Source organism: Ochotona curzoniae, unplaced genomic scaffold (assembly GCF_017591425.1).
Source record: "Ochotona curzoniae isolate NIBS_2020 unplaced genomic scaffold, NIBS_Ocur_1.0 contig_4064, whole genome shotgun sequence".
Classification (NCBI taxonomy): domain Eukaryota; kingdom Metazoa; phylum Chordata; class Mammalia; order Lagomorpha; family Ochotonidae; genus Ochotona; species Ochotona curzoniae.
This window is the reverse complement of record NW_024466107.1, coordinates 2,200,844-2,224,823: the sequence shown is the minus strand read 5'-3', so window position 1 is coordinate 2,224,823 and position 23,980 is coordinate 2,200,844. Positions and strand designations below refer to the sequence as shown.

At 50.9% G+C, this 23,980-nt stretch overlaps 1 protein-coding gene and 1 long non-coding RNA gene across 3 annotated transcripts in view; both read right to left on the bottom strand.

Annotated features, from left to right (window-relative positions):
* LYRM4 (LYR motif containing 4) overlaps positions 1-23,980 on the bottom strand; it is a 103,445-nt gene that overhangs the window by 62,987 nt on the left and 16,478 nt on the right. For both annotated transcript variants that reach the window (XM_040984029.1, XM_040984030.1), the window contains exon 2: positions 11,956-12,076. In XM_040984029.1, coding sequence (XP_040839963.1) covers positions 11,956-12,076 — 121 coding nt within the window. The remainder of the gene's footprint in view (positions 1-11,955; positions 12,077-23,980) is intronic.
* On the bottom strand, positions 10,831-11,168 carry LOC121159040. Its single transcript, XR_005884297.1, has 2 exons — positions 11,138-11,168; positions 10,831-11,044 (listed from the first exon to the last, which is right to left on the bottom strand). It is a non-coding gene; the product is annotated as an uncharacterized LOC121159040 (long non-coding RNA).

Here is a 23,980-nt window from a genome sequence, read left to right as displayed (position 1 = left end):
AGTTTGGCTCAGCTAAGGGGGAACCTTGTTTAAAGCAGGAGGAAATTTTACTTTTTGCTTTTTCACTCCCACCCCATTACTCTCCCAAGTCCTGGGAAAGCAGAGCTCATTAGGACCTGAGGCACCAATCACCTGTCAGCTGTGTCCAAGGGTGGCTTCTGCCTCACAGCTCGCAGCCCCTGAGATCACCATGAGCCCTGAGCAATTCCTGGGTGTTAAAAGCTTTCATCACCTGTAGCCACTCGGTCCTGCTGCAGAGGCTGAGGCGAGGAACCAGCGTTACATAACTCGGCATTACATAAGTCAGCTGCTCCTCCACGCGCAACACAACACGGTGTCTGCGAGAGCCAGGCGCTCACGGTGTCTTCTTGATGTCAAATCACTTACAGAGAGGTGGCCAGCACCACAGCCGGCTCTTGGTCACAATCCAGCAGTCACAGGGGGCGCTTCTGCCCCATTCATAATCATCACCATCATTTATTTGTAGCATCGGAACATGCTGGGCATCAAAAATGGCGCAGAGAGCAACCCCCTTTGCAGCCATACGAGGGTGCTGGGGTGGGACAGGAGCAGGCCTCGCGGCTCCCGGGCCAGTGGCTGGTGGTCAGTGCCTGGGCTCCTACGGGAGGTCCAGGTCTGTGCAGGCACGTCTGGAACACACTCACTCGTCAGCCAAGTGGGATAACTAGCGGCACTCGGTTCCTGCTTAATGAGGCCTTTCAATCACAGTTGGTAAATATCGCCAGTTCATGAAAACATTCGTTCACCACGAGACATCATGGACCCGATGCTCTAGGACCAATTCATGGTAATACTCCAGGTTTGTATCACATCTAGAGTTCTTTGACCATTCATAAGGCAATGCATGTGTGTGGGAAGATGAAAAGATGGCGGAGGTGTCACTTTTCTCTGGCATTTCAAACGCACAATGAATGCTAAGGAGTGAATTAGCCAAGTGCTGGTTTGAGTCCCAGCTCCCGCTGAGGAGCCTGAGAAGCGACGGAGGATGGCCACGTAGTTGGGCCTGTCATCCAAATGGGACACCTGGATGGGGTCCAGGCTCCTGCCTTTGGTCTGGTCAGCCATGGCATTTGAGACCATGGGGCAGCAAACCATCCGATCTTTCTCTGATGTTCTGCCTTTCAAATAAATAACTCTGAAAAAAATATCTAGTATGAAACTGACATTCACTGAAGAATCCTCTGGTAAGGATGGAGAGTGACGGTCAGGATTCACACCAGGTGCCTCTCACTCAAAACTCTTGCTTGACTTGCCACTCCTGTTATCTCAGAAAAAAAGAATCCAAAGCACCCTGCAGTGCTTTGGATGGGAGATGTCTAAATTAGGGGACATCCTTCTGCACCAACGGACCCACACAGGTAAGAATCCACACAATCAGGGTGGCTGCTGTGGCCTAACACACTCGCCCTGGCAGCCCCTAAGTATGCTGGTTCATGTCCTAGGTGCTCCACTTCCAATCCAGCTCCTTGTTTCTGGCCTGAGAGAGCAGCGGAGGATGGCCCAAAGCCTTGGGCCCCTGCATCCACATGGCAGACCTCGATGAAGCTCCTGGCTCTGGCCTGGCCCAGCCAAGTTCTGGCTTTTGCAGCCATCTGGGGACTGAACCACCAGGTGGAAGATTGCTCTACTGTCAATGTAAAAATGTGCCTTTCAAATAAAAACAAGTATTTAAAAAAAAAATCTGTGCAATCTGAAACAGGCATCCCTAACTATGTGCTGAATGCTCAGGAACTAGGTTCATGTCCTTGGTCATGTCTTGGGCCTGGGGGTCCTTGTACCTCCTTCCCACCTCCAGAAGGTGTGGCACAGAAACACGGAGCAAATAGGACGGAGCGCCAGCTTACTGTCTGTTGTCATCTGAGGGGAAGGTCTGCGGGATAACACAGGGATCCACTCAGACTAGCCGGAAGGCCGAGCTGCAGGGCCGAGCTGGAAGGCCGAGCTGGAAGGCCGAGCTGGAGACCGAGCTGGCCAGCAAGGTGTGCGGAGGTGTCCACTCAGGGGTAGGTACTTCCTTGACAGCTTGAAAGCCACCTCCGGCTCCACAGGAACAGTCTGAGCAAACACTTCTAAAATGAGGTGGCTGAACTTCAACATTTGCACAGAGTGGCTTTGGCATCTGTTTATTTATTTTTCATTCTTTCCCCTTTATGAAGGCAGAGAATAAGGCAGCTTTTGAGAAGGGATTCAAGTGCCTGCCTTGAGGACCCACTACTCAGCACCCACACAGGGTGAGGCACTGCGTTCCAGCAGGCTTTCCCAGATCTGCTGCAAGAAAGCAAACAGTGTCTTCTCCTGCCTTCTTCCTCCTCCTGCATCTTGTCTGCCTCTGTGGGGATAAGGCTCTTCTGAGAGCTGGCTACCAAGTGAGGCCAGAGGTGGGTGAGCCCAACGCTCCCCTTGGGGGAAAATCACTGCAAAGATGTGCCACGTTTGAATCTTCCTCTGTGAAAACATGGTGGGCAGCAGTGCCTGTCTCACCAGTCTCCTGTCGTTGGGCAGCGCAGAGACCACGGGGTCACAGCACGCGGCGCAGGGCGCAGACAGCACAGAGGAGCACACCCAGCTGCCCCCGCTGTGGTGATGCTGCGGGTGGCGGGCAGCATATAAGCAGCAAACAGCCTGCCCAGGGTCACCAGGCAGATGACTGGGCTGAGGTGGGAACCTGCGTTGCTCGTGGAGAGCGCGCTGTCTGTGCTGGTGTGCACAGTACCTGCTTCCGGGGGGCTTCAGCAACGGAACAAGTTCTTCTCGGGCCTCCAGGGCGATGCCGCCTGCATCCGACAAGCATGGCCACTGTACGGACAATTCCCACAGGAGCTGCAGGGAACGCGACCGTTCTCAGCATCACTGTGCTTTCTGGGAGAAATATACCGAATATCCACGGTTGGGTGTGAAGACGCAGATCTGAGACAGGCATCCTGAAGACAGGAAATGGAACATTGCATATGCACGCACCACCCTTGCAGAGTTCCTGAAAACTTTGGGCAATCGCGAAACCAATGAAAGCACAGGAATGCTGACATGGGGAGCGCAATGTTGCCCCACAAACAGGGAGGTGTAAATTCTTGTAGCTGTGGAGGAATTTGATATTGAACAGACAGAAAAGACCAATGCTACACACAAGTCAGGCCGTGAAACTCTGAGAAATTCATATTTAAAAACTCATATTAAACTCAGTGAGAAACTCATATTAAAAAATTTCCTATATCCAAAAGATACTGGTCATTGCATATAAATTCATGTTGTTTTCTGGAGGGATTTTTTTTTAAAGCTTTATTTTTTATTTGGCAGGCAGACTGAGCCATCTTCTGTTGCTTTCCCAGTCTATAAGCAGGGAGTTGGATTGGAAGTGGAGCAGACCGGACTTGAACTGGCGCCCATACAAGATGCTGCTAGTGCCACAGGTGCAAGCTCGCGATGTAGACCCTTCCTGGGGGACTGTGATCGGAGTTTCAGGCAGTACTTGTATTGCCTCTGCCTCTGGCGGCTTAGTCCTCTTTAGACGGGACAGCCGACCCTTGGATGTACTTTTCACTGACTACGGTAGCCTCAGGGCAAGGTGATGTTGGGACAACTTCTGAAAATCCACTTTCGACCTGACACTTGGCACAATAGACGGACCTGGGAGTGCTGAGAGGAGTGGCTGGGGCATCACAGAATCCAGACGAGAAACAGCCTCAGTGAGGCTCTGAGGGCGCTCCGAACCCCATGCCCCCTCCGTCTCCAAGGCCCTCAGAAGGTCAGCTGCTAACGATGTGGCGTGACAGCAGGCGCTCAGGCAGCACAGTGCAGCTGACTCAGCCGGTGGATTGTGGGTAATGTGACTGAGAAGTCAAGTATGAAGAGGTCAAACTTAGGAGAAACAAGTGTGATGACAGCTCACAAAGTCTGAATTAAAAACTTAAGTTTATATTCTTAAAATTTCTTTCTAAACTCATTTTTTTCATGATACACATTTTTGGTGAACTTTCTGAAGACTGACTATTAACACTGGCTGGCGCTTGGAGGAAACACTTGCATTTCTTTCCTGTGGATTAGTGACCGCACTATCGTTCTTCCCATTCTGTTTTCCTGGGAAGAATACAGTGCGGTGAGAGATTTCCTCTAACACTGGCGGCACATCTTTTACAATAAAGACGACTAATGGCAGGCGTGCTAGCAAATGAGTGAAATCACTCCATTCCCAACTCTCCTTCTAGCAGAGAGACAGTGAGAGAAGCTGCAAGGATTTAGGATAGTATAAATTCTTGGCCGGCACACAACTTTGCTCATCTGTAGCATAAGTTCTGTAAAGTCAAAGAAAACTGGACACGGAAGAATTGATTCTCAAACTCATCAGTGCCTTTGGCAAAAAGAAGAAAAGAACAGGGAGTATACAATCTCTAATTTACTGATACGAAAACCAAGTGCCCAGGTGTGAATTCAGCAGTTTAGCTTCAAATGCCTTAAACTTCCTGTATCTTCAAATACCTCTCTTTAAAGTATTTAATTTCACTCTTCTCAATGAAAAACAATTCAATGACTTGGTATATTTCATTTCAGAGAAGAAAAGTTTGTGTTTATGTTTGTTTTCACTATAAATAAAACCTGGAGGGGCGGCAATCTGGCCTGGTAGTTGAGACACAGGTTGGAATGTCACCATCTCAGATCAGAGTGGCGAGGTGCAAGCCCAGACTTGGCCTGCCATCCTAGTGCCCTGCCAGCACACGCAGCTGGAGATGGCCGCATGGACTGTTCCTGCAGCTGAGACTCTGCCGCCACTGTCAGAGCTCCTGGCTCCTGGCTCGTCCTGCCCAGTCCTGCCTGCTGCAGACCCTCGGGGAGCGAATCTGCATACAGGAGCTCTCTCTGTCTCCGCCTTTCTAATCACACACATGCAACCGGCTCAGCACCTTAACCATTTCAAGTGTACAGTTCACAAATACTAAATACATCACACTGTGGTGGAACAGACCCAGTCAAACTCTGTACCCAGTAGACAACTTCCCTTTTATTCCCCCCTGTCCTGCTTTCTGTTTCCGGGCATCTGCCTCTTCCAGATGCCTCGTGTCAGCGGGACCTTGCGGTATTAGCCCTCTGATGTGTGTGGCTGCTTTCCCAGCACCACGTGCTCGAGCTTGCACAGTGCACATGCTGCAACACGGAATGAGAGCCCCTTCCCATGCTGGGGAACTCGCAGCCTGTTGTAAGCAGCACGGGGTCTGGTTTATCCATTCGCCTGTCTACCCGTTGGTCTGTGAATAGTGTATGACTTTGTGCATGTGTCCAAATGCCTCTAACGTAAGGCCCAACTTCCCTTTAGCCCATCCAAAGAGCAGCTACATACACTGCAGGAATTTTCCTGAACTCTTCAACGCACACATCGAGAAGAGATGCAGGGTACAGCTCCTCTTTTCCCCCAAAATGATCTAAAGCAAGCCAATCTTTTCGTTGGTTGTCCTAAAAGGATAAGACTGGGGGCTAAGTGTCAAGTTTACCTGAATCCTAACTGTGTGTCGGGCACGGTAATGGGGATTGACATGGCTGTCGGTAAGGCAGGCAGTTGCTGCTCCTCCAGTTCTCATGCCACAAGAGCGCCTGCACAGTGACACTGGCAGGCTTCTCCCCTGAGTGGTTGCTCGGCCAATCAAAGTAACAACAAATATGGCTTCAGACGGCCCCACAAATAATGCCAAGGAAGTGAGCAAATGTGCATTTAGTGACCTGCAAAGAGAGAACAGCCACGGGACATGCTTCACTGCACACACGCACAGGCTCACACTAATGACAGCGGGTGCTGCGTGGCCTGGCGAGCCCTCTCCTCTTCCAGTGGCTGAAGGAGCAAATGCCCTTAGCTGCTCAGAGCCGCGGGTGTTTAACTGAGTCCAGTGCTTCCACTATCCGAGTTGCTGGATTCAGGAAAGTATAACCATCTTGGCAAACAGTGACCACTGGGAAGCTGAAGGCAAATCCACTTCAAAACTCTGATGCTATGGAAGTTCAGGCAGCAGTGCCACTACCTGCCATTCCAACAATGCAGTCCTCCGTGCAGCTGATGAGGTGATACATAAGCCTCACTGTGCTGCCTGTGCGGTACGGAGGTCCAGCGTTCCTTCACTGCAGCTGCAGCGCTCAATCTACTCAGCTGCTCCCATTAGTGCCTGGGAACAGCTACTCCTTCCTCAGCTCTCCCGGAGTAACCAATTACGCACAGGGCCTATGGAAAACTCCAGCTGTAAGCCCTTCTCACTCCAACACTTCTGTTCTCGCTCGGATTTGCTGTTACCTGAGAACCCAGAAGAACCGGAGAGTCACTTGACACTAATGAGCTCTGTTTCTTAGCTGTAAATGCAACCAAACTTTTGCAAAGATATATTACTTCTCACCAGGCTCCAAGTCATCGATTTAACTCAAGATACCTGAAGTCAGGAAAAGAATTCATGGGAGCTGTAAAAAAAAACCTTGAATCTCTGTCTGCTGCCTACTCCATTCCTGCGTATCCAGTGACATCTCCCCCTCCTGACAAACTCTTCCAGTTGGTTCTCTCTCTGAAACACATGGGCACAGACACAGATGACAAGCCTTTCCCATGAATCAGACAAGGAGGGTGGGTGGAGCCAGTCTTAGTGACCCCGGGAGCAGCCAGGGCTGGCAGGCTGGCAGCAACGGCACAGAGCAAGCACTTGGTGGTGTTTTAAGAACCAAAGGGCCATCGTGAGCTGCGGGGCTGCAGTGACCGGGGGCCGATGACTAACAGCGACTTGGAATTCATGCTCATCGATGGGAACCGGAAGGAGTCTCTGTAGCTTTTGCTGCCCAGGATGCCCGAGAGTGGCTGACCATTCCCCACACGCAGCCGCACCTGCTGCCTGTCTGGGCTCCCCCTAGATAATACACAAAAGTCCTCACCAAGCTTCCTCTCTCCTCCTCTCTTTCTTTCTTTAAAATGATTTATTTATTTTACTTGTAAAGTCGGAGAGAGAGAGAGAGACAGAGAGAGCGAGCAAGCTCTTCCATCTGCTGGTTCACTCGATAGCCAGAGCTGGGTGTAGCCCCTTTCCAGGTCTCCCACATGGCTGCAGGGGCCCAAGGGCTTTGCCATCCTCCACTGCTTTCCTAGGGCATAAGCAGGGATCTGCTCTATGAGGAGTTGGGCAAGCAGCATGCAAGTCAGTGCCCGTCTGGGATGCCAACAGCAGCTGGTGAAGGATTATCCTGTTATGCCACACACTATCCTCCCCCGTCCCAGCTTTCTGATCTCTCCTGGGGAACAGACAGGTAGAAGGGAGTGTGTGTGCGTTGGTCCAGAACTTACTTTCTGCTGAGCAGAACTATCAGGGTCAATCTGCCTCTACAGAATTATCCAGAAACAAAATTGGTTTCTCATAACACAAGATTATCTCTGCTGGTTCTGGAATAAGCTGAGGCACACAGCTGGAACTGGGGACTGACAGATTAGACTAATTTTTAGAGGCAGGGTAGGCTTAAGAATGTCAAAGACAAAGCAGGCATTTGGCAGTGGGATGGGCTCCTCGGAGCGGAAAACGAGCAACAGAAGGCTTGCTGCCCACCCCGGAGGAACAATCCCTGCCCGTTCTGGACGTGAGACCGGTCCTGAGGAGCTGTCCCCCGGGAGTCAGTGACAGAGACTCAAGATCCTGCCCGCAGCACAGAACCAGAGGATGGGTGACCCCTAAGGGGAGGCGTAGCTAGCTTGATACCGCAACGCCATGGCAGCAAAACGAGAGGGTGACTTAGAACATCTCCGTTTTTTACTTTCTGCTGACACAGGAGATCATGTCCCTGAACTTCCAAGTTCGTGCTGAAATCTTGATGCCATGAGCTCCTGGCTCCTGGCTTCGGATTAGCTCAGCTCCAGCCACTGTGGCATTTGAGAAGTGAACCAGTGGATGGAAGGTCTTCCTTTGCTGTCTCTCCTCTGTAAATCTGCTTTTCCAATAAAAATACATAGATCTTAAAAAAACAAAAACAAAAACCTGTACAATGATTTTTAAAACTCCAAACAAAAATGAGCTCATGTCTGGCCATGTGATCTTGGCTTAGTTTTTTTTTTTTTTTTTGCACCTTGGTCATTTCCTGATTCAGACAAGCTGAGATTTTGCTTGGAGACTTTTAAAGCAAACACAAAATCGTCCCAGGCTCACAGTGGTGTTAACGCCAGGCCTGCCTGAGGTTGAAGAGGCTGCGTGCCTGGCACGTGGGGCAGCAGGAGGAGTGCTGAGGTCGGGGGTCCACACGCGTGAGGAGGGGCTTTAGCACAGGTTTGCTGGGCAGTCACGTGGAAATGAGGCTGATCCTGACGTGTGACTCTGATACAGTTATGGGAGGCTGACCCTAATGCCCATTGCTCTGGACCACCAGGCAGTAGTGACCATGGCACACACAGCTGACCTCATGACCCCTACTATCTCACAGAGGCAGAAAACTGAGAACACAGCTAGGACAGTAGCCTCCTCTGTGGTTTGGGGTTCTGTGGATTTAATCATCTGTTATCACCTGTAGTTTATAAATGTGAAGAGGAAAATTTCAGAAACAGTGGTAAGTTTTGAACTGCATTGTTCTGAGTAGCATGCTGAGATCCTGCACCAGACTGCTGTGTCCCACCTGGGACGTGGCCCGCGCTTGGGCCAGCGTGCTCCGCCTGTGCGGGCTCCTAGCCCATGCTCCCGAGCAGCCTTCCTGGTTATCAGACGGACAGCACCTAGGGGGTCTCAGCATCAGCCCCCAACTGGGCATCAGCTGTGTCAGACATGTGATGAAGTGTTTTCTTTAAGGGATGGGCACTGTGCCACGGCAGTCATCAACTCCAATACCAGCGTCCTATATGCGCGCTGGTTTGAATCCTGGCTGCTCTACCTCCAATGCACTCCCTGTTAATGCACATGGGAAAGCAGCAGAGAATGGCCCAAGTCCTTGGGCCCCAGCACCCATGGGGGAGACCTGCTTTCAGACTGAATCAGGTCTGGCTGTTGGAACCATTTGGGGCATGAACCAGCAAATGGAAAAATCTGTCTTTCCCTCTAACTATAATTCAAATAAATAAATATTATCTTTTTTTTTTCTTTTTAATTGCTTCCTTTAGGTGAAAAGGTGAACATTTTTCACTTTGGGAAAAAATGCTGTATGGTGAGGTTGCTAGGATCTACAGTAGAAACAGGCTTCTATTCGTGAAACTGTGAAAGAACCTAAAGGACTCATGTCACTTTGCTTTCCCACCTGAAGCTACGCAAGTTCGAGGTACAGTATGCAATGAGGGCTTATTTAAGGTGCAAGAGGCCTCGAGCTTCCATGCAGAGGTAAGCAAAACAGCACTGCATATGCAATGCTTGGTGATGTCCAGTGATTCCGGGTAGGCCCTGGGGAGGGGGTTGTCTTGGAATGTGTCCCCCATGGTTGAGGGGGGCATCGGCCATAGCGTTATCGGGGGGGCCTCTGTGAGAAGGGTAGGCTGAGCACAGGCCTTGCTGGAGAGGAGGGCAAGCGTGCAGAGGGACTCGACTGGGCAGAAGGCTGAAAGGCTCTGCGAGACAGCTGCTGAGGGCACACCAGGGCTGGCAGGAAGAGAGCGGGGAAGACAAGAGACGGCCTCCGTGGGAAGACCCCCGGTCTGATCATCAGCGGGACAGGGCCTGGAGGACACTGGAGGGCTGTGACCTGATCTGCTTCTGTCTTTCAAGGAAGTTCGGCCTGGTGATGCCGTGTGGGGAATAGAGGAGGGTGGGTGCGTAGGGCGGGGGAGGGAGCAGGCTGCGGGGGTTAGTGGGAAAGCAGACAGGCTCCGTCTCTGGTTAGGCCTTTGGCCAGTGGCCCTCCGCCATCTGCGTGCGGCGGGAATGCTCAGGGAAGCTGTCGTATCTCGGGCTCCGTTGGGCGAACATCACACTTGGGTCTAGGAACAGTCTCAAGGTGAAACAGAACGAAGCTGGAGCAGAAGCTTGTCAGCAGCTGGGCATCGTTGGCTAGGTGGTTCTCCCACGCTTTCTCACGTTAGGGCCTCTCTGGGGAGGTTGAGGACCACCCTTTGTTAGTGAGGTGGCCCTGGCCCTGCAAGGTGGCAGCCTGACATTGCCTGATCAGGCAGGTGCAGTCACCAGGCAGTCCTGGGGAGGGCACCCTTACCCTGCAATCCATCAGACTGCTCCAGTGTCTGCTTCTGGGCTGCTGTGACGCCCTGGAGCTGTCCAGCGTGGGTCACTCAGACAGAAGCCCCTGCTCCAGTGTCTGCTTCTGGGTTGATCTGACGCCCTGGGGCCGTCCAGTGCGGGTCACTCAGACAGAAGCCCCAGTACAAGAAGCCAGGGTAGGGCTTATTTACACAACACCTTTTCTGTGCAGCTGAGAGATGCTTCCCAAATCCCTCACGGACAAAGTGTGAAAGAACTGATTGTTGCAGAGTTCATGCAGAACAAGATCCCTAGCTCCCTGCTTTCCCCCTGAATTCCACTGCCAAAGGATCCCGTGAAATTTAAGCACTGGTGCCTGGGAAATGCCATCCTTCTCAAGTTTCCAAAAAACGGCGACTCATCTATCCAGCGCTGTCACAGTGCATGTGAACGCACAGATCAGTCTCTTTTTCTGACCACTGTATTATCTTTTCATGCTGTTAGCTAAAGATCATTTCCTGGCCTGTCTGAATGCGGTAATGAATTCTACTGCATGACAAATGCAAGAACCCAAGGAGGCTTGTCAGAGGCTGAAATGTCAGGCTGTGAGGGAGTACTCCATTGTGAAGAGCACAGGGGGCTTTAAAATGCACTGTGCAGTTTTATATATACACCTAAGTTCTGTTTAGGGCCAAGCATCAAGAAGGGTCAGGAGAAACTGCTGCTAACATAACATTAACCATGCCAGCACCTCCCGATGATGCCAAAGAATCCCTTGCCAAAACACTACGGGAACTTAGGAAGACTGCGAGGGACCTTCCCTCCACAATCTACAACCAAGCTACCGTCAGAAAGCGCTATCAAGAAGCCATGGTGATTACAGCTGTGTCACAGGGGGACAGGGAGAATGACTACACCTGCAACCATCACCCAAGGTGACAGTGCCTCAGCCACCCGCATCTGCAGCCATTGCCCACTGCCCACGGTGATGGTGCCTCAGGTGTCTGCACCTGCAGCCACTGCCCATCGCCCAGGGTGACGGCGCCTCAGCCGCCCGCATCTGCAGCCATCGCCCAGGCTGACGGCACCGCGGCCATGTGCACCTGCAGCCATCACCTAGGGTGACGGCGCCATAGCCATGTGCACCTGTAGCCATTGTCCAGGCTGATGGTGCCACAGCCATGTGCACCTGCAGCCACTGCCCAGGGTGACGGCGCCTCAGCCATGTGCACCTGCAGCCATCGCCCATTGCCCAGGGTGACGGCGCCTCAGCCATGTGCACCTGCAGCCATCGCCCACTGCCCAGGGTGACAGCGCCTCAGCCATGTGCACCTGTAGCCATCGCCCAGGCTGATGGTGCCGCGGCTATGTGCACCTGCAGCCATCCATCGCCCATTGCCCAGGGTGATAGCGCCTCAGCTGTCTGCACCTGCAGCCATTGCCCATCTGCAGTTCTGTGGGGCAAGGCCCAAGGCAGCGCCATTAGGAACAGAGCAACGCTTCTACTTAACCTTGGCTTGGGAGGAGAAAGGAGGAGGAGAATACATCCATATATGTCCATCTGCACACATGCCACGGATGCCCATACACATACATGTGGTACAGCTTGTCAAGACAGAGTGCTTCACACCTCTGGCATTGCCAGCTCCCCAGAAGGGTGCCCTTCGAGCAGGTCTGGAACACCAGAACCTTTGTCCTCGCTTTCAAGACCTGGTAATACGCTGCTTCATCCTTCCATGTCTGCGTTAGTGCACCGTGTCGCCAACACCAAGAGGGGGTAGTCAGAGCCGGGCGCTCTTCACAGCAGGGCGCCACGGAGCCATCTTACCTGTCGCCGGATCATCTCCAGGTCCCGCTTGGCTTTGCTCACTAAGGCTTGGATTCTGACAGGATCCTCAACGTTTTTGTTTTCTCTGAAGGCATCTCGTATCCTCCTGACAGCGTATGTTCTACAATGAATGCAGAGGGAGGAAGGGGCGTCAGCACATCCGAAGTTGGGCTTCTGAAGGAACTCGGCAGCCTCCCTTTAACATGACCGCCTGCCCTTCCCCTACTTGATCAGTGCTCAGGGGTCAGGACAACTCATTACTGTCCGGGATAATCGAGCAGAGAGATCTAGGAAAATGTCGATTCTTAATGAAGTCACATAAAAATAGCTCCTATGATCACAGGCTCTGTATAGGTAGCTATGTTTGGCTGCCCTCTGTCTGTGTGGATAACTGAACTTTCACTGTAGAGACAAAACAACAACAACAGCAAAACAACCCACTAAACATCCTAAGGTTAAAGACGCAGTGCATGTATGTGCTGCAAGACAGTGGTGTCTGCTGGACCGCGCCAGCTCTGCACTCCTGAGCCTCCTTGGCTCTCACACCTCCGTCCGTGTCTGCTGGACCGCGCCAGCTCTGCACTCCTGAGCCTCCTTGGCTCTCACACCTCCGTCGGTGTCTGCTGCATCGCGCCAGCTCTGCACTCCTGAGCCTCCTTGGCTCTCACACCTCCGTCGGTGTCTGCTGGACTGCGCCAGCTCTGCACTCCTGAGCCTCCTTGGCTCTCACATCTCCGTCCGCGTCTGCTGGACCGCACCAGCTCTGCACTCCTGAGCCTCCTTGGCTCTCACACCTCCGTCCGCGTCTGCTGGACCGCGCCAGCTCTGCACTCCTGAGCCTCCTTGGCTCTCACACCTCCGTCTGTGACGCCAAGCACCGTGCTGTGGTCCAAGGAGGCTGGGAACACGCACCACCGTGAACTTGGCTTTCGGCACACCCCTACGCCCCATCCTCCCTGGCAGGTAAAGGCCACGCTGCAACACATACCAGTGGCTCAGGGCAGTGGTCTCTGACATACACTGATGTGGCGGTGGCACTCTTGCTCCAGCACCTACTGTGTGTGTGAACTTGGCCAAGCTTCTCAACATAAGGCCGTGTCTCTGCATTGGTAGCTCAGTGCTCCCGGGAGGTGAGACTTCCTAAAGTGTGCCTGGAATTTGGCATGGAGCTTCGTACGGGGAAAGACTTCATAAACAAACGCAAGTGCTTGGCATACGCAGTCCTTACACCACGGTCTCACCCGGGGTCCCTATGTTCTCAGGGTCACACGGCAGTATGTGTGCAGAGCAGTGTCCCCAGACTCCAAGGTCCTTGGCCACGCACACTCCCACATGCACGCACCATGGCCTTCAACCCATATCTGCTCCGGCCTCAGGGGAGAAACAGTTCAATGCAGACGTCAGACCTGGCCTTCGCTGCTCTTTCTAATGACCTCAGAGCACTCTGCCTGTATCTCAAATCAACGGCTGAAGAGGCACTGCTTGGGCCGCAAAAGAATGGCATAGAGGGAAAGAAATGAGAGGAGGTGAATACACATTTCCTAAGGAGTGGGGGAGGGATTACATACACTGAGGACAAACACATCCCTTTTGAAAGGACAGATTTTGTTTTAGACAAACTTTCCTAAAATGAAATGGAATCTTACAGTAAAATTCAAATGCCAGGACTGTTTGCATTTAAAAATACAAGTAGGTCCTCTAACATTAGGACTCGTAAGAGGGAAAAGGCAGGATTTGGGAACTTGCACTTTCAGAACCTGACACTTTGATCTTGACCCTGCGCGCACCAGCAGGCAGTGTTTGCAGAGGGCCTCCTGAGCATTCAGTATCAACGACAAGCAGCGGAGCCCAGGGAGGCCTCATTCCTTTACTAACGGGCTGCAAGATTTTCCTGACAACAGTCTCTCAGTGCAGTCTCCTCACATTGTCTGCTGAGCACACAAGAGTTCAAAGGCCAGATAAGCCAACAGCTGTTTCTGGGCATAAGGAAGTCAAAGCGACCATTCCTATAACATAGCTCCCCGTTCCTCCTCCTGCCTGCAGGCTTCTCAGTGGTGACGGGCTGGGGCAGGGCGCTTGGTTAGTGTTCCATGTCGCACACAGAACCGGCTTCATCATGAGTTCTTAGTGAGGACCCTCCAGTGCTCCGGGCACAGGACATTCTGACTTGGCACAATCCTGACCCAATGAAATGGAACTCGACAGCTCGGAAATCAGTGTGTGTAAAGGAATCCAGAGCTGCAGTTCAAATGTTAGATGTGCTTTTGAAAAATAGATCTATTTATCTGAAAAGTGGGGTGAGACGAGTGAGAGTGAGAGGGATACAAAGAGGGGGAGAGAGATTGAGAGAGACCTTCCACCTATTGGTTCACTCCCCAGACAGTTACCACTGCCGGGGCCGGGCCATGCAGCAGTCAGGGGCCTGGAGCTCCAGCGGGGTCTACCACGTGGGTACAGGGGCTTAAGTTCTTGCAGCGTCTACAGCTGCTTTCCAGGAGCGTCAGCAGGGGCTGGTTCGGCAGTGGAGCTGTCGTAAGAGCTGATGACACTGCAAGCAGAAGCTTGGCCCGCAGCTTCACAGCGCCTGTCCCATGGATACATGTTTGAAATGGAGGCCATTATGAACAGCTCCCTGCTTCCTTGCTGCAGCCCCTGCTCTTGCTAAAGCACAGGTTTAGCTGGGCTTCACCCCAACAACTGACATCCTCCCTAGCTCACAACCACAAAAGAATTTACTTTTCAGCTGTACACATTTTAATTTCGAACGATCAGAATGTTATGCTGGTAGTCACAAATCTGGCCAAAGCGCCACCTCTGGCAGGAAAGGGTGACCACTTCTGTCTCTGCCCTGCCTCTGTTTCAGTCTCCCCTCCCCCTTCTGCACTTATTTTCCTCAAATGCATTCTGGCTGGTGGCCTCTTGACTGCATCACCGGGCAGGGCTGGCATCAAACGCGCGGCGAGCTGCTGCTAAACATGTTTTGCGTTATGCTGAGCCTAACCAGAGCCAGAGGCTGACAGCAGGCAGGGCAAGAGAACTCAATGGCACGTCCGAACCATCCTTCCCACGCAGGACAGTAAGTCCACGTTTTTCACCATATGCTACTGGTCCTGTTCTGTCCTCTGAAGTGGGCAGTCCCTGGGTGCTGCTTCTGGCAGCCTGCCCTCTTGGTCCACATCAGGTGTTGCGCCCTCAGCTTCACCACTGGCTGTCCCGTCACCCCCTTTCTGAGGTCCCCTCTGTTCATGCTGATTTCCTGGGAGCCAATCTACCCAGGAGGCAGTAATGAAAGCTGCTCAGTGCCCGAGTCCGGCTCGCCTCCTGCCCCCGCACTGACACTTGTGGACCAAATACAGGCCCCTATCATGGCCTCTGGTGCTCAAGGCTCCCGCGTGTCATCTGGCCAGTTCACACAGTGTCCCTCGCATCTGTCCTCTCTCAGCAGTGTCCCACAGCCTGGCTTCTCTGTTTACCCGGTCTGTGAACATATCTGTACTTTCTCTTATAATCCCAAACTGAATATTCCAGGAAAAGTCAAGCCTTTCTGGGGTAGGCACTCCACCTGTGCGGAGTGTCACATGCTCTGCTCAGGGGACTTAATTCTAGCTGCCTCCTTTATAGTCACTAAGAGGAAGCTGCTAAATTCCAGCACATTCTGTGGGGTGGAGAGGCTGGTGGGCTGTTCCAGATCATGGCTCACCCTCACACCTTCAAGGCAATGCCACCCGACTACCCTATGTCACAAGCTTCTGGGACAAACACCGTTACCAGTCCACTTCTCGAGTGTCTCCAGGCACGTGGCAGCATACACAAATTACTGCTTTGTTAGTGTTTTAAATTTATTTATCTATTTATTTTTAGTAAAAATCAGATATACAGAGAGGAGGAGAGACAGAGAGGAAGATCTTCAGTCCGATAATTCACTCCCCAAGTGACCACAATGGCCGATGCTGCACCGATCTAAAGCCAGGAGCCAGGAACTTCTTTCCAGGCCTCCCACGCGGGTGCAGGGTCCCAAGGCTTTGGGCCATCCTCAACTGCTTTCCCAGGCTCACACTGGAGCCCTCCGGCAGAGCACATGGTCAGTCACCAGACAAATTGTTGCTTTTAAAAGTAACTTGCTTCTGGGCCCGGCGTGGTGGCACAGTGGTTAAGGTCCTTGCCTTGCACGCCCGGGATCCCATATGGGCGCCGGTTCTATCCCGGCAGCCCCGCTTCCCTTCCAGCTCCCTGCCTGTGGCCTGGGAAAGCAGTTGAGGATGGCCCAAAGCTTTGGGACCCTGCACCCGCATGGGAGACCCGGAAGAGGCTCCTGGCTTCGGATCGGCATAGCATCGGCTGTTGCGTTCACTTGGGGAGTGAATCATCGGACGGAAGATCTTCCTCTCTGTCTCTCCTCTCTGTATATCCGCCTTTCCAATAAACAAAATAATAAAAAATAAATCTTTTTTTAAAAAAAGTAACTTGCTTCAATTGCAAAAGATTATGATTTAAAATTTAAAACAGGGCCTGGCAGTGTGGTCTAGTGGCTAAAGTCCTCACCTTGAACGCACCGGGATTCCATATGGGCGCCGGTTCTAATCCTGGCAGCTCCACTTCCCATCCAGCTCCCTGCTTGTGGCCTGGGAAAGCAGTCGAGGATGGCCCAAAGCTTGGCACCCTGCACCCACATGGGAGACCTGGAGGAAGTTCCTGGCTCCTGGCTTCAGATCAGCATAGCACTGGCTGTTGCAGTCACTTGGGCAGTGAATCATCAGAGAGAAGATCTTCTTATCTCTCCTCCTCTCGGTATATCTGACTTTGTAATGAAAAAAAATAAATCTTTAAAAAAATCATTCAGGAAATAGACAGTTCTGGAAGCAGCAAGTTGGGTATGGGGTACACATCAGCCACTGAACAAACCAGGCACAGCCAGTCAGGTGGCTAGTGGGATGCATGCTTATTGCTCTGCGATGCTCCCCACTGGGGGACACGGCTAACTGCCAGGACAGCACGCTGTCCACTTCACCAAGGAGACTGTATGTCAGGAGCCGTGTACTATAGCCACACTGTAGCCATGTCAGGAGCCTTGCACTAGAGCCACACTGAAGCCATTTTGAATATAGAACTGTGGGCCAGTGGAAAACCCCCGGCTGGTTAGATGCTTGGGAAAGAAGTTATGAAACTGATCACAAGCTTAGCTTCAATTGTTTGTAGCAACTGTTTCAGAATGTGATTTATGCTGTACCTGCCGACATCCTGTTACTGATTACCTATGCTATTGTTAATATGCTGGTTACTATTGTGGATATGGTAGCTGCTCAAGAACAATCGGTCTTGAGACCATGGCTTGTGTCCCAGTTTCTCCTTTCCTCCCTGAGCTTTAGTTACTGAAGAGTATAAAACCCCTCAATTAAAATCAATAAACCGGCAGCTTGATCAGACATCCTGTCTTGCTGTCCATTCTTTGTGCCTCTTGTCCCTTTATTCTCTCCTAGGTTGGTCGCGTCCCCGTTGTCTGTCCTGCTGGACGGGACAACTGTGCAATCGCTTCCTCCTCCCTTAAGTGCCCCTGTGGTGGTCTGCACCTCCCTCACTTAAACAAGGGACTCTGCCTGCTGCTCAGATGGAACCACGTCTAGCTGCAAAGCCCCTGCCCTCTGTCCAGCTCCAACCCCCACTCTCTACCTGCTCCCCTATTCTGACCCCACTAAAGTGAAGTCTTCTCTATTTTAACTAGCTTCCCACGTTCTTCTTTGGCTCAGCATAGTAGCCTAGCAGCTAAAGTTCTCATCTTGCACATGCCAGGATCCCATATAGGCACAGATTCATATCCCGGTGGCCCCACTTCCCATCCAGCTCCCTGCTTGTGGCCTGGGAAAGCGGTGGAGGACGGCCCAAAGCTTTGGGACCCTGCACCACGTGGGAGACCGGGAAGAGGCTCCAGGCTCCAGGCTCCTGGCTTCAGATAGGCACAGCTTTGGCCATTGTGGCCACACGTGGAGTGAATCATTGGGCGGAAGATGTTCCTGTCTGTCTCTCCTCCTCTCTGTATATCTGACTCTCCAATGAAAAATAAATATATAAATAAATATAAAAAATCTAGCATTAAACCCACCAGCACGCACGGGCCATATAGATGTGATGACATCTACATATGCTAACACAGCCCTTCCAAGCCAACGCAAAGGAGCACGGGGACTTGCTGGGGGAGGTTCCCCGGACTGGGGAGATATTTCCACAAGTCTGCATGTTGCAGGGAACACACACAAAGTGGAGAGAAGCAGAAATTTGCACTGAATTATAGAAAACAGAACAGAGGAGAAACTTACAATAAAAATCTCAAACGTGGCAAAATAAAAAAAAGTTGGGAAGAAATATGTAGGAAGAAAGTAGGCCCTTGAGAACAGGGTAGGGGTATCTAGCCCATGAGTAGGAGATGTAGACAGACTGAGCTGTGTAGATAATTAAAGTTACAGTGGGACAAAACGTCCCAGGAATGACTGTTGGAACAGGTGGGGAAGGCAAAATGTTTACTGATCAAACTCTCGACTCCAGGAGCAGAACAAAGTACCCGAAGAACCCAAAGCTTCAACACTGAAGAGGGCCTGTGAGTGGAAGAGCACCAGAGTATTTCAAAAGTCAAACCAAATGCAACCAAAGCATGCTGATTTTGCAGCCAAAAAACTTTGACATCTCATGCAGTCTCTTCAGTAATCCACATTTTTCCAAAATAAATTTTCTGAAGACCCTTGTAGATCCTCTGCTTTTTTGGTTTCCGAAGCCCTTGAAGAGCAGGCCTCATTTCCACAGTTATCTGCAGTGATGTTTTGGGGGCTGGGGCCCCCCCCCCCCCCCCCCCCAAGTATTGCATAAAGCACCTGGCACACATGGTCTCATTCAATTCTAATAAGAACCAGGCAGAATAAAACAACACAGACTGAGCTCGCAGGTCCTGACGGAGCGTGGCTGTGTTTTGCCCGCAGCAGGCACAGAGTCTGCTTTCCAAGGATGAGCTCCCCGAGACAGGGACACGGGACAAGCCAAGCTGCTCTTCGCTTCTGAAAAGGCATTAAAAACCTTGTCTCCAGGGCCGCACAGCTTAAAAAGGCCATCTTCTCCATCAGTCAGCTTCAAGTGCTCCTGCCGACAGTTCAAGTGGCAGGCGCCGGAGGAAAGGCAAGGGCGGAGAGCTTCTTAACCACAAACAGGAGGGCAAGTGAGATAATTGAATTCAACTGTTTGAACAAGGTCTGTGACTTAGTGAAGGGTTCTGGAGTGAGGAAGTGAAACCAGGGTGAGAAAACCCACTTTGCCATTGGCACACTCTCTGCTCTGCCCTCTGCCCCCCCCGCCGGCTCCTCTGGGGAGCACCGGGGGAAGCTCCCCAATTGCTCCCCATTCTCCTAGAGGTCTGTTCTTTCTCCACAAACCGCCCTGCTTCCGTTAACTCCTCTCTGTCCTTAAAGACCTAACCCAGTGAGAAGCGAATGTGACAAATGATGAATATGCCTAGCACATAAACTGAAGGACACCAAGGTCACAGCAACGAAGTCAGGGGCAGGAGACAACGAATCCAGCAGGGAGCACCAAAGGTGACTAAGGTTAGCGACAGACACACACACCAATGTCCAGCCTTTGGCACGACCCAGAACCATGCTTTCTGTCCCGTTCTTACAATCTTCTGAAACGGCGGAGGGACGGAGCATTCTGTCGGCGGGAGGACAAACTGGTGCATGCCGTGTGGAGGAGGACACTGACGCACAGGAAAGTTTATCACCTGTGCCCAGTAATTCTACTTTCAGTGATCTGTCCAACAGAAACAACTCTAAATGGCTACTAAGACACACACAGCAATGTTCATTACAGATGTACAGGCGTTGAGAGCAGAATCAACCTAAAACACTATCCTTTAGAAAAACAAAAAGCTGTTCAAAGATACTGAAATTATTGTTACACAAGGAAAGGGCAGTGCACGGTGTAGCGGATGGGCCAGCAGTGAGACACAGGCATCGCCGGCTGGAGTGCCTCGACCCGCTTCCAGCTGGGGAGGCAGTGCTGATGGCTCCCGGCTTCCAGGTACCGAGCTGCCCCCGGCCCAGCACTGCTCACTCCGACATCTGGGCGGTGCACTGGCGGACCGAAGCTCTGCTTTCCTTAGCCCTTTCTCGCTCAGCCTCCCAGATTAAGTGTGTGTGCGTGTGTATATATATATTCACACACATATATTCAATTAAAAAAGAAAAAATATATCATTTACTTACATTTAACACGGGGTTGTAAAATTAGATTCATATTCAATAATTTTTCTAAAGGAAATTCCAGAAAGATGACAGAATTTAACAGGAAATGTTAAACAGGGAAAGTAGAGAAGGATTTTTTCCCCTGTGTATGACTTTTAAGGCAGAAGCCATAATGAAAATTGATGCATCTTCTACATAAAAACGGAGTCATTCCTACATCATAAAATCAGGATAAACAAAGCCGAATAACACTAAACCAGGGAGCGTGCTGCACCTCCCCACAATGGCTAGCTTCCTGAAGACCCTGCACATCAATCCAACGCAAAGTGGCGCTCAGCACTGCTCATAATGGGAAAACCACAACGGAAAGTAAAACATCCTTTTTCATGGATTTCACGGATTCCTGCACTGTGTTTGCCAAAGCAGCACGATGCAATGAGTTGTGGGAGAACAGACTGACACACATACGGGTGGTATGCATAGACATGCGTTATGGTTGTCCTACCACCTCCCTGTGTAGGGACCTATTTCCCCCAGATCACAGAGGCAGACGGTGATACAGTGACCAAGACACTGCTTGTGGCAATGTTTGTCACAACAAGATGACAAGGTCGGAGGCAGTCCAAGCATCCATGAATAAAGCCCTGGCTATCCATACATGACATACTCTACAGCCATTTGAGGAAGCAAGTCACTTCTATTTTTACTACCACCAAATGATTAATAAGGTATATTTCAATTACAAGAATGAAGGGGCACCAGTGCATTTAGAATGCTATCACTGTGGAACAACAAATATACACGATATACATTTTTAAGAATCTGATTTCTCTGGAAAGCTGCCTAAGAAAGTGCTAACTGTGACTGCACTGCATTTGGAGGGGGGAACTGATTGCTTAGGGACTGGGTGTGGAACAGGTCTATTACTCATTTTAGATTTTCTTAAATATTTGAAAAAGTTACTTATTTATCTACCTGAGACACACGGAGAACCAATACCTGCTGGTTTATTCCCCAAATGCCTGAGACGATCATGGCCGGACATGGCTGAAACAGGGAGCAAGAACTCAACCCAGGCCTCCCACTGTGGCTGGGCTTCAACTCTGAGCCGCACCGCTGTTTCTAACACTCTTCACCATCAGAAAGACAGTATGTGGAGTTGGAGCCCCTGATGAACCCGGGCATTCCCACGCTGGATTTGGGGATCTGAATCACTAGGCTGAACAGCCACTACATAACTTTAGATCTAGGATGAGCTCACTCACAGAAAATACAGATTTGGGCAAAATTCAAGGAAATATGATCGCATGGCAACAACAGTGACCTTGGGCTGAGTTGACGATTTCTAAATTGGTATAGTAAACATCAATTCTTGATGGACTTTAATCTCCTGGGGACATGACAAAACCAGTGGCCTACTACAATAAAGACGAGCTGGGGCCTGGAAGGTTTCAGTCTGTGGGAGAGGCTGGGAAGGCGGTATAGCGAGGCACACGGTGGGAGCCAGCCATGGCAGCAACAGAAGGGATGCAGGCAGCTCTCAGCATATGGACCAACAGCTTGGTGGGTTTGCTATGACGCACAACTCTGAGGAGAAAAGGGGGAGACAGGAGTTTCTCCAGGGTTTAGAACACGTGCTGCAAGGCATTATTGATTTATTTAGTGGAGAGGAAGCAGAAGAGGAGACAGGCCAGGAATGTCTTGTTCCACAGCAAATCTCCACCCACTGGTTCCCATCCAGGGCTGGGTTGGGCCAATGCCAGGTACTCAACTCAAGTCTCCCACCGTGGGTGACAGGGCCCGAGCCATCACTGGCTGCCATCCCACGGGGTCTTAAAGGGCAGGAAGCTCAAGTCACGAGACAGAGCAGCGGATCAAACCCAGCAAGCTGTGACGGGAGATACAGCTGTTCTTACTGCTTCCCCTGCCCCATTTCAAAGATCGGCTTTTATACACCTCCCACATTTATGTATGCATGTACACATACAGTACAGACACACACGCACACATGAGAGAAAATCCTTCTCCCTCCACACACAGGAACTTCTGAAAACCCCAGCTCTTGGGACTTTGGCTATCCCCGATTAATCTCTTAAGCTAAGTGTGCAGTAAAAAACATTCACATAAATCATGGTAAGTAGGCAAAATGTTGTCTGTTAAAATAAGGATAAATTATGGGCAAATAAGAAAAAAGTGTAATCAAAATGACAGAAGTCAGCTCACGTAACTGCAGATCTTAGATGACTCTTTGGGGGACTGTTTACATGTAATGATTTTTCCAAAAATTCGTAAAGTGATGACAGAGAGCGGCGACAGCCTTGGCGGACGCTCCTCCTGGTTCCTACAGAAACACTTCAGGGCCATTTTCCGCCCAGGGCTCCTCTGTGGTGCTCCAACACATTTATAGCAGTGAAGCTGTAATTCATCAAAATTAAACTCCTAATTATTACTAGGGTCCATCTTTACAGCCACTGACGTTTTGCTGCAAATAGGCTTTTTCGAGATGCAGACCAATTTATCATGGCAAAGGCCACCTGTGATGGCGGTCAGCTCAGGGCTTCCTCCCCTCACACTGTCCTCAGCAAGTGGAGAGCACAGGCCGTTCTCAAGAGACTAGCTGGTCTCTAGCCACCTACCCTCCTCTTAGGGAAACACCTGTGCTTCTTACCCAACTGTCACCTTCATGGGCTCCAGGGGCAAAGGTGAGTTTTTTTTTTTTTTTAACTCCTATCTTCCATCACCTTCAGAAATGAGCTTGGCTTAACAGCAGTAAAGCAAGCTCAAATGTTCACCGTCTAACATTGGTTGCAGAAGACAACGCTCTTTCCGCTATTTAAAAAACAAAAATGAAACTTTTTATTGGAAAGTCAGATACACAGAGGAGGAGAGACAGAGAGGAAAATCTTCTGTCTGTTGATTCACTCCCCAAGTGGCCTCAACAGTGGGAGCTGTGCTGAACCGAAGCCAGGAGCCTCTTCCCGGTCTCCCACGTGGGTGCAGGGTCCCAAGGCTTTGGGCCGTCCTCCACTGCTTTCCCAGGCCACAGGCAGGGAGCTGGAAGGGAAGTGAAGCTGCTGGGTTAGAACCAGTGTCCATATTGAATCCTGGTGCGTGCAAGGCTAAGACTTTAGCTGCTAGGGTACCGTGCTGGGCCCAAAGACAGTGTTCTAATGCTTTTAATTTTTGAGTAGGAAATAGCTGGTGTAAAACATAATCTTGAAAAGTTACAGAGAACACCTATCCACAGATTGATGCTCAGGGCTTTCTAGTTTACAGAGGCAAATAAAACATTTTGCCATTAAGTTTAAACTTTCCTGTCGGTGCTCCTGAAGGTGCAGAGAAGGCACTCTTTTTCTTTTCCCCTCTGTTAGCCAATGCCAACAAGTGGCCAAGGCAGGTGCAATGGAGACACCAGGACAGTTGTCTTCACGCAGTTCATGAACATGGGTATTAGGAATGCGCTCTTGGCACCAAAATAATACTTTAATTGCATCTTTCCAGACTTCCTGTGTCAATCATCTAGCTGCACTGAGTATTCCATCAGGGTGAATTCACGCAGCAACCACATACAGAGCCTGCTTCCCCAGCCTGGAAAGTGCAAAGCAGCAGATCTCCTGGGCTGTTGAGCAGTAGGGGAGCAAGGCTACACAGGAACATTCCAGGCATATTGCAGCTCATTAGTAGGAGAGCCAGAAAAGCAGCAAGCAGCCTCAGCTCCCGGAGGCAGGACACTGCGGTGACAGGAAGACGGCAGGCTGGGCCTCTCCTCCTTCACTCGCCACGCAGGATAGCTGCGCGTGGCC